The 9,904-nt window shown below is 40.3% G+C and overlaps 1 protein-coding gene across 1 annotated transcript; it reads right to left on the bottom strand.

The window, feature by feature from the left end:
* Positions 1 to 598: 598 nt before the first annotated feature.
* Positions 599 to 4,448, bottom strand: LOC104963299 (nucleoside diphosphate kinase-like). The gene is made up of 5 exons (XM_010791868.1): positions 4,348 to 4,448; positions 2,934 to 3,066; positions 1,535 to 1,636; positions 1,338 to 1,450; positions 599 to 949 (listed from the first exon to the last, which is right to left on the bottom strand). The coding sequence occupies exons 2-5, from the start codon at positions 3,060 to 3,062 to the stop codon at positions 835 to 837; spliced, it is 459 nt and encodes a 152-aa protein (XP_010790170.1). The 5' UTR covers positions 3,063 to 3,066; positions 4,348 to 4,448; the 3' UTR covers positions 599 to 834.
* Positions 4,449 to 9,904: the final 5,456 nt, after the last annotated feature.

Raw genomic sequence — 9,904 nt, 5'->3', positions numbered from 1 at the left:
GTGGTGTGAAGTAAGTCCTCCGTACTTAGTGAAGAACAGTGACAAAGGATGCATCAATGACATGTTGCTGTGACTTCTGAGCGCAGTACAATCAAACTGTGTTCACACTGGTGCTGCTTTTCATTCAGATCTAAAGCCACGTATGTGCACTTGCAAGTGTTTGACTCGTCATTGTTCATGCTGGCTGAGGGACGAGTGGGACTAGATATGAAGCTAGCAGCTCTGACTTTAGTGAGACCCTGTCACTTCACACATTTGATAAAAGGTATCATTGATAAAACAATATAAGGGAAAGCATGCGTCCTTTGGAATGGATAGTGAGATCCATAGGCATCGTCATAGAGACCAAGTTATACAGCATGTTATTTTAAATATTTGACAAACACTAAATAGCATTTTGAAGATGTATCCTTCAAACTAGTTCTAAAAAGTGCCGTGTGAGCCGGCTCAGGTCTTCACTGAGCCGCTCTGAAAGAGACCATAATCTGAGATTATAAAACGGCTCGCACACATTAGTAATGCATCACAATCTAATCCCTCCCATCAGGATCATATGTACATTAGTGCTGTAATCCGACCAATGAATGAAGAGCCGTTGTACTGTGAGCATTTTATTGGAAAGCAGATCACCGTCAACAAAACCAACAGTTTCAGGTCAACTAACTGGATATCTAGGGAATGATGGAATGTTTCTAATGGAATGACGCGGAGGAATGAATTCAGACTTGTATCCCAGTACAGCATAGTGATGATGATGATGGTGATGGTGAGTGGGACAGACATGAGTGGCGGTCCCCTCCAGGCTACAGGGCTGAGGTAGAGTTGCACTGAGTCTCAGTAGAGCCAGCTGGCAGCACAGCTGGAGTAGCTGCACAGGTCGCCCTCCTTGAACCACAGAGAGATCTCTGTGTTGGCACTGTCCACAGAGTCGCTGCCGTGGATGATGTTCCTGTGGGGGGTGGGCAAACATGAGGAAGACGGCGATACAAGGAATCCAAAGAACAGCTCATATCCAAAAGGGTTGTGTTCAGAGTGACATCACTTTCACTAGCTGTCATGCGGTTTCCTTTTGCCTCTCACTATGCTTTCTGTCTGCATGACCCTAACCTTTGGGACTTTCACACAAGGTCATCTAGAATAAATGTATCATCTCGCCTTTTGAATGTATGCGTCAATCATTGGTGCTACTCTTGTAATCATCATGATTTAATGTATGCTTTGGATTGTTCTCCGTGTCAGTGTTCCATGTTGTCTATCATGTATGGTTGCATTCTGTAAGAGCAGCAGGTTTGTATGAAACTTGATGTATCTGCTGGCTCCTGAAGTAAAGCACTCACTTGCTGACGTCGATGCAGAAGTCTCCTCGGATGGTTCCGGGCTTGGAGTCAGCGGGGTTGGTCTCCCCCAGCATCACCCTGCCGGTCTTCACGGCACCCTTTCCCTCCCACACCTGGACAGAGCAGAGGGAGGCATGAGATCTGTTTCATACGGCACACACTTCTGACTTTCAGCTCCTGTGTGCTGCATCTCTTACCATGGCGACCACGGGGCCGGAGGTCATGTACTTCATGAGCGTGGGGAAGAAGGGCCTCTCCTTCAGGTCGATGTAGTGCTGCTCCAGCAGGTCCTGGGGGGCCTGCAGCGGAGACAGGGAGTGCATTTATGAAGCATCACAGGTGAACCAATCTACATTTCAAACATTTTATTCATCATGTTAGAAAAGGGGAAATGCTAGAAGGTTCACCTGACCACCTTCTAAAGTGACAGCAGAATTGCTCACTATATGACTTTAGAGAGAACCTTCATAGAAGGTGCAACAGATTACCACTTGCTTAAAGGCAGTGGGACCAGTCAGTCCACGTGCTGCTGTGTGTAGTGGTGCATGGGCGACCAACACGAGGATGGGCTAAGACTGACACGTTAGAATAAGTTGTGTTAATGAACAGTAGAAGCTCCATTTCCCAGGCCGACACTCACTGCAAGCAGAAGAACCTTTCTCATGAGGCGCATAGAAATACAGCTGCTTGTGCAGACCTTCCAGAACATGTTAACACGCACACATACACACTACAACATACAGACCCACTCATCTCTACAAGGATTTAACTTTCATCATTTCTTCAGTTGGATCCTAAATAGTTTGAACTGTTGCATAAAGTCACTCCTGTTTACAGATTATTTTCACATCCTCCACTGTAGGAATATTGCCCTTCAATACAAACAGTTTTGTGTTCTGCACTGACAAAGGATGGTTCAGGTTGTTTGCCTCGTTTCAGAACAGAAGCAATCCTTCAGAGAGTGCAGTGTTCAGCACAATAATCCCAAGCTACCCCATAATAACCTTCCAAAGCCTCTGAGGAAGACCCTGCTCACCCTCCAGAGCTCATGCTCAGGACACATGTTGAATAACCAGAAATCCCACAAGCAGACATCTCTAGGCCAAAGTCACTGCTGATGCAGGACACACTTCCAGCTACCCATTCAATATCTGCTATGTATCTAATATTGTAGTGAACAACTAATCCAACCAATTCAGTATGCTAGCCTTATGAAGTGAAAAGTCATGCTGGGTTCTAGATGATGACTCAACAATACAACAATGTGTCAGCAGTCAGTCTGTGCAGCACCTGGCTCTCTGCACCATTCACTTGACCAACTAAGGAAAGTCATACATGTCTAGTTACATGTTCTGTACAAACCATTCTTCCATAATGAAGGTTTCCAAACAGTGTCCTAAGATGTTAAAGGATTAGGAGACTGAGATAATCTACACTAGTCAGGAATAGACAGGAAGGCTTATCAGCTCACTGCATGTCCTACTAGTTGGCACACTTGCATCATGTGCAGAGTTACAGATCACACAGGTGAATGTCATGAAAGTGGGCTTCAAGGTACATTTACGCAAAGCCTTACAGATAAACACTTTGACTTACATGGAGCATCTTCATGCCAACAAGTTTGAAGCCCTTCGTCTCGAACCTCTTGATGACCTCTCCGATGATGCCCCTCTGCACACCATCTGGCTTGATGGCAATAAAAGTGCGCTCCTTCTGCTCAGCCATGATTCTGAAACAAAGCAAAATAAAAAGATGATGACGTGAAACAAAGAGCAGTCTGCAGGAGGAAGAAGTCTGGAGAGTCACTCACGCTTCCTTCCTGCATGACTTGGCACAGGTGGGGCCGGCTGCGGAGGGCCCCGACCCCATTGCGCAGTAAACACAAATGACAAGGCTGAGGGTGGAGTGGGTCTGGAAGGAGATCACCTGAAGGGGATAACTGTGACTTTGACTTTCAGCCCCGCCCAGAGTGAAGACTTTGTACACACACACACATACTTGGTAGCACTACACTCAAACAGCCTGAATAGGACCAACCCACCAACAGTTTGGTTGCCCATGTGGCTTTGATGGATAAAACTAATGTTTTTCCAGCATATACAGCTGCTGCAGGCTGAAACCAGGCCTACAACACACAACATTAACTGTTGCACATATAAATGATTACCTTACACAAAAGGTATGATATACTGTTGGAATTCACCTACCCTCCATTTAAACACCATGTCGCCATTTTGTTCCCTAATTTCACTGTCTTAATGTAAAGAGTATTTAACAGTTTACATATGACTAGCATTAACTAAAATGTGTGAATGATAACCTTCCAAGTTACAGTCTAGTAACCTGGAGGTACTAGTGCTAGAGTTTACAATTACTTAGTAATGATTTCTAGATTAAGTTTAGTCTCAACTACTTACTTAGCACATAAGCAAAAAGCACATTGGCTTCTTAAGAGGCGTTTGACTGCACGAGCGCAAAGTACAATGGAAGGCCTGCAGGTTCTGCTCACTGGTCAGTGACGTGTAGTCTGCAGGCTGCAGCTGACACCCGGAGTCCACCCAAAGCACAGTCCTACCAAGTTCAGACAGATAGTTCCCTACTTCTGAGCACTCAGTTCATCACTGCAGCCCGCCACATACCGGAACCAACAATTGAGTTAGTGAATAGTGACAGTGCACGTGGAGGCGGCGAGAGGCCACGGCCTTCACAGCCGCCTGCTCTTTTGTTCGCGCCGCTGCGGAAAAATCAGCTCGGCCTTCATCCAGGACTCCTCCAGGCCCGCAGCACCACAAGATACAGCTACCGAATAGCTTCAGTTGATTCTACACTCACAGAATTACACAGAAATGTGTTTAAACCAAGTTACTAACGGAGTAGGACTTCTTCAAAACTAATGCACTTTAGCTTCAACGTGGGGCGTAAGAAAAGGAGTGTCTATATCAATATGTATTTATATTAAAACATAAGTTACATAAACAAGCAAAAATAGGAATACATATAAACCCATTACCTTGTAAAGATTGAGTGGTGTGTATGAGTTACTCCGGCTGGTTGACGTGTGAGAAGACCGACAGAGACTGCGCAGCCGGTTTTTATCCCTGAAGGCGGAGTCTAGTGCTACGGCAAGACAGTAGGGCCAAACATGTAATAAACAGTTTGCGTAATAGATTCATCATTTTAAATCATTGTAAATCCAGGAGTTTAAATCAGCAAAAGAGTGACATTGAAAAACACGACAGTACATATTCATTCAGAGGACAATACAATTAAAATTACAGTATATAAGTAACTGTTCAAACGAGATATCACAACAAGGCAAAACGATTTGTGGATATACAGAAGAAAGGCAGCTAGCAGTATGTGGTGGAAAGTAACTGAGTAAATTTGCTCAATCGCTGTACTCAAGTACACATTTGAGGTACTTGTAATTAACCCTTGTATTTACATTTTATAGAACATTGTAGTTCTGCTCAACTACATATTGGCAGCCAATTTTGTACTTTTTATTCCACTAGATTTATTTTATAGATTAATTTACTAATTACTTATACATTCAGATTTTGACTTATAATACTTAGGAAAAACTTTTAAATTATGATTATTTGGTAAAGATTAAAACTTCCAAAATGATATTTAAGTAACAAAAAACAGTGGGTGAGTGGGTTAACATTGAATATGTTTTGCATTTGCTTGAAAACATTTTTTTTTACTTGTATGATTTTTATCTTTTTATATATTGTATTTTATTTTTGTAAACATAAAAAAAATTGTGTTTTTGTTCGTATGTAGAATCTTCTTAATTAATTGTCTATCTTTTTGTGATGACATCATTTCTATAATGCCACCTTGGGTTAAAGCCATCCCAGTGGCTCCTGCTCCATAGCAAGAGAGAAGCTCTGGGTTAACGTTTAAGAAATGTTGCTCATCTTACTACTTTTGTAAAATGTTGACACTCGTATATGGATACCATTGTCTGATTGTCAAAACCGGACAAACAAACATGAATGGCTGGTACAAGGATTTGCCAAAAAGCAGTGGAATTGTGTTGTTATATTTATGTTGCACGGTAAGAGTGATAAAACTGAAAATGCCTCGATTTTTCCAAAAATGTCTGGACAGGCCATGTAAACCTCCATGCTGTATATAAAAGCTACTACTGCTGATAAGATGATGGTTTGCACCCACATTACAGGAACGCATTTACAAATGCACTTAATGCTGCAGGTCATAATACACATGCCATTCAGCTGTATGACAGAATGAAAGCTTTTAAAAGGTAGCTTTAAGAGCTTAAAGTCTGCAGCTCATAGCTTTTATGGTATAAGCATAAAGTCACTGTGCATTGCATGACATAAACGCAACAACCTTGCTATAGCCAGCAATAAAGAGGCCAATATCTGTATATATTAAAGCAATATATGCACCTAACTCTCTTCACTCGATGTAGATTAATGCAGTTTGTCTGAGCCTGACTTCTCTGTATGAACATATTCTGTATGTTGGCTCAAGTGAAACCTCCCTATGAGATGGATTCTGCTTTGATACTGTAAGTGTTCACCCTTCGCTTCATTAGCGGGCTGGCACTGGCTTTATTAAATGCTGAGGCAGCGTCAGTGAGAGCCTGAGATGAAGTGTGTGTGTGTTCAACGCTTCTTTAATCTGGTTATTAGATGGGTGGAAGAAAGAACCTAGGCTCACACAAAGCATTTCATGGTCTCACTTTTGTCGCATGTTTCATTAATGTATTCACTCACTCAAAAAGTAAACGTTGCAACTAATGCGCAGAGGGTAAATAGGCAACAGACACAACACATATATAAGAGACATCACCACCAGATGCACCAAATGTTCTTTTCCATTCAAATCTGTTCTTACTTTGTGCTGAATCCAAAATATTGATTTTAAACTGTAGGCATGTGGTCTAATTATTAGCATAAGTCAAGGCTCTGGCACATGCCCAATAACTGGAGGGATTAGACGTCTACACAAAGTATAACAATTAAGGTACTGTTCCCAAAGATTCAGAACTGTTTACAGGAGAAATCCAAAGGCTTCCAAGAGCAGTATATGAGCCACTCGGAAGCACAAGAAATCCTCCATGTTTGTGTATTCTACCAGGATCAATGGACCAATCGTTTGGTTCAGCCCAAGATGTGAGCCTTGTTTAGTCTCTGTCCAGAAACATAACCAAAGAAAGTCAGTGAAAAATAAGTCTGCAGTCAGACGCACCCGACAGAGATCAGCAACACTTCTCTTTCCTTCCCTCCTCTTTCCTTCCCTGTGCCCTTTCCTCTCCCCTCATCTCCTGTTTCCTTCCCTCAGTTCTCACGTTTCCTTTCCTTTTATTTCCTGTTTCTGGACATCTCCTCTCCCCTCGTGTCCTGTTTCCTCCCAGTGCCCACACCTCTCTTATCATTTCCTTTCCTTTTCTCTTCTGTTTTCTCTCCTCTCCTGATTCTGCTTATCGCATGTCATATTATGGAGCTAAATCTAGGCCAAAAGTTTTGATCAAAAAATAAATATATAATGAAAGTTTTTTATATAATTTAAATTTGTATTCCTGTTCACACACTCCAGAAGGCTTGGTAGCCAGGCATGTGTGTGTGTTTTGTTATTGGGTGAGGTGCTCCTCTTAATACGAAGGCGTCTTCGGCTCAAACTGAGGATGTGGCATGATTGGCATCGCCCCAACGTTTTGTGACGTTCTTTTTCAGTGCAGGGCGCTACTTGCACAAAATGTGAAGCAAGAAGCTGTTTGTGCTGTAATGGATTGTAATACAGAGTCATTGTGAGTGTGTGAAGCTGTTATGTGGAATTGCTTTAGATGTAAAGTGGTGTTGACATACATTTCTCGCAGGCAAAAAGGTTGCTTTATTGCCCTAAATTGCTCCTACACTGACGCAAAGGAGAGATTTCATGTGTTATATTGAAGGTGTCTTGTGGCAGGCAGCCAGTGCTTCTCTGAATCTCCTCTGCAGCCTGAAGGTGTGTGCCATAAAGCATCTCCACAGCTGCCAGTCGGATGTATTGCTGAAATCCTCCGGATGGAGAGTCACACCTGCTTCCAGAGTTTAACAAAAAAGGGTCGTGTTCACCCAGATGCCCTCATAAAGCCTTAAGATCCAGAGGAGGGAGAAGTACTCAGATCTTGTACTTAGGTGAAAGTAGAAGTACCAGAGTGTAGGAATACTCTGTTACAGTAAAAGTCCTGCAAACAAAATGTTACTCAAGTAAAAGTAGACAAATATAATCATCAAAATGTACTTACCAACAGTAAAAGTAGTCATTGTGCAGATTGGTCCATTTCAGAATAATAGATATGATATGTTTTATAATGATTGATCATGAAAGTGTTCTCAAAGCTGGTAAAGGTGCAGCTAGTTTGAATGACTTTGTATACTGCAGGGTAGCTTGTGAATTTACTCCAGGTGGAACTAAAGTCTGATTTAAGACTTGATTAGATTTCACATCATTCATCCACATCTGTAAAGTAACTAAAGGTATTAAATACATGTAGTGGAGTAAAAGTACACCTTTTACCTCTGAATTGTAGTGGAGTAGATGTGCAAAGTAGCATAAATTGTAAATACTCAAGTAAAGTATCCCAAAATTGTACTTAGGTTCAGTACTCGAGTAAGTGTACTTAGTTACTTTCCACCTCTGGTAAGATCACTGCACTGAACGAGACACCACAGATACGAGCTGTTTAGGTGAAATGGGTTTTGTTGGGATTCTACAGCGACATAAAGCAGCTCCATGTGACCTTTTATTGGCAAACATCCACTCTAATGACTAATAATCAGTGGTGTAATGTAACAAAGTACATTTACTCAAGTAATGTACTTCAGTAAAAAATGGAGGTATACTCTAACTTCAGTACTTTTAATTCCACTACATTTATTTGACACATTTAGGTATTAGTTACTTTCAGATTAAGGTTAATACAAAATATCAATCATCACAAACATTATCATACATTATTATAGACTAAGCTACCCAGTAGCGAGTAGTGTATAAAGTAATTCAAATAAACCCCACCTTCATCAAGTACAACATTGAAGTCATGAACAATTGGATGCACTAGATGGATCATTTAAATAATTGAAAAATATCTGGTGTTTAAATGTGCGTTTCTTCTTGTTTCTACTTTACTTTTGGTCATTAAAGTATATTTTGATGCCAATCGTTTTTTACTTTAACTTAAGATAACATTTCAATGCAGTACTTTTACTTGTAAATTAGTATTTTACACTGCAGTATTGCTACTTTTATTTAAAGTGTCAGTTCTTCCTCCACCCCTGCTAATAATACAACCATCTGTGATTGTCAAAGCATAAACTAAAAAAACAGAAACGTTGACGTTATTTAAATGCATTATGTCAACAGATTTCACATAACTGTATTAGGTTAGTTGAAGCCATAATATTAAGTTTAAATAAAAAATATTAGCTTCAACTTAATATGATTGCTTTAAGCTAACCTAATACCAGCCTCTCCTCCTCCAAAAAACGACCAAATAGGTTGATTGTTCAACAGCTTATTACAACCTATACAGATGTAGCACTGCATTTCAGACTCCAGTTTACAGCTTCCTGCCTACGACCTGCCTAAGACCAGTATAGAGGAATGTTAAGCCCTCCCACTATTTTCCAAGAGGGCGTTGCCAGATTTTCAATTTCAGGTTTTAACCAGGAGATGGCGCTTCATTCACAAATACAGAAAGACAAGTTTCATGGACTTTCAGTTGTGTTTTGAAGAGCATTTGAACACATCAATATTTTAGATCAACTAAAGTATATCTAATCTTGTAATTCAATAATATATAGTCTTTATATATTAAATAATCATAATTATAATGTAAATGTTTACATTACACTTCTTTATTTGTTATGCTCATACTTTTACCTTTACAATCGTTTGCTTTAATATGCAGTATATTTTTTGTATATTTTTGCGTTTGCTTCCTCCTGCTCCCTTTCGGACACATACTGTATGATTTATTATTATTATTAATATGAAGATATTATTAAGATAAGATAAGATGTTACTTTATTGATTGAACATTTTAGTTTAGAATGTGCTGTCCCACGGTAATTCAGAAGGCTCACAGGTCACATTCCGACCATTATTTAAAACAATAGGTGCTTTCACATCGTCTACAGTTTGATTTGTATAGAGGGAGCTCTGTGGCTGAATGGCCAGCGATTAGGTGTGGCGCATTTATCATAGGTGATCAGAGCTAACTGCCTGCCGTCAGATTTCATTTAAAAAACAGATCTGATTTTAAGACTATTTCTGCGCTCATAAAGAATGATAAGAATAAGAATAATGCGTATTGAACTGGTTTCATTAATTAGTGAGTTTATTTAACTCTAGAACCGCCAATCGGGTCAATTTGTGTGATGTGTGTTGTGTGTGTGTAATGTAACTTTTTTTCAATAAAATATTAAAGTCTCCCAGTCCGTGACTTTTCCTGAAAGTGTGTTATGTAGCACCCTATGTTGTTAAAAATTGCATTCTAATAGCGGGATTTGACGGTTTTTGGTAGGCCTATACAAAAACACTCT

This window comes from Notothenia coriiceps, unplaced genomic scaffold (genome assembly GCF_000735185.1).
Source record: "Notothenia coriiceps isolate Sejong01 unplaced genomic scaffold, NC01 NC01_scaffold00035949, whole genome shotgun sequence".
NCBI classification, from domain to species: domain Eukaryota; kingdom Metazoa; phylum Chordata; class Actinopteri; order Perciformes; family Nototheniidae; genus Notothenia; species Notothenia coriiceps.
Note: the sequence above shows the minus strand (reverse complement) of the source record. Positions and strands in the feature narration are given on the sequence as shown.

Coding starts and splice junctions, on each gene's coding strand:
- LOC104963299 (XM_010791868.1), bottom strand. CDS start 3,062: ATGGCTGAGCAGAAGGAGCGCACTTTTATTGCCATCAAGCCAGATGGT. Junction 1,637..2,933: donor TTGGCATGAAGATGCTCCAT/GTAAGTCAAAGT, acceptor TCTCCGCTGCAG/GCCCCCCAGGACCTGCTGGA. Junction 950..1,337: donor TTCTGCATCGACGTCAGCAA/GTGAGTGCTTTA, acceptor CACCCCCCACAG/GAACATCATCCACGGCAGCG.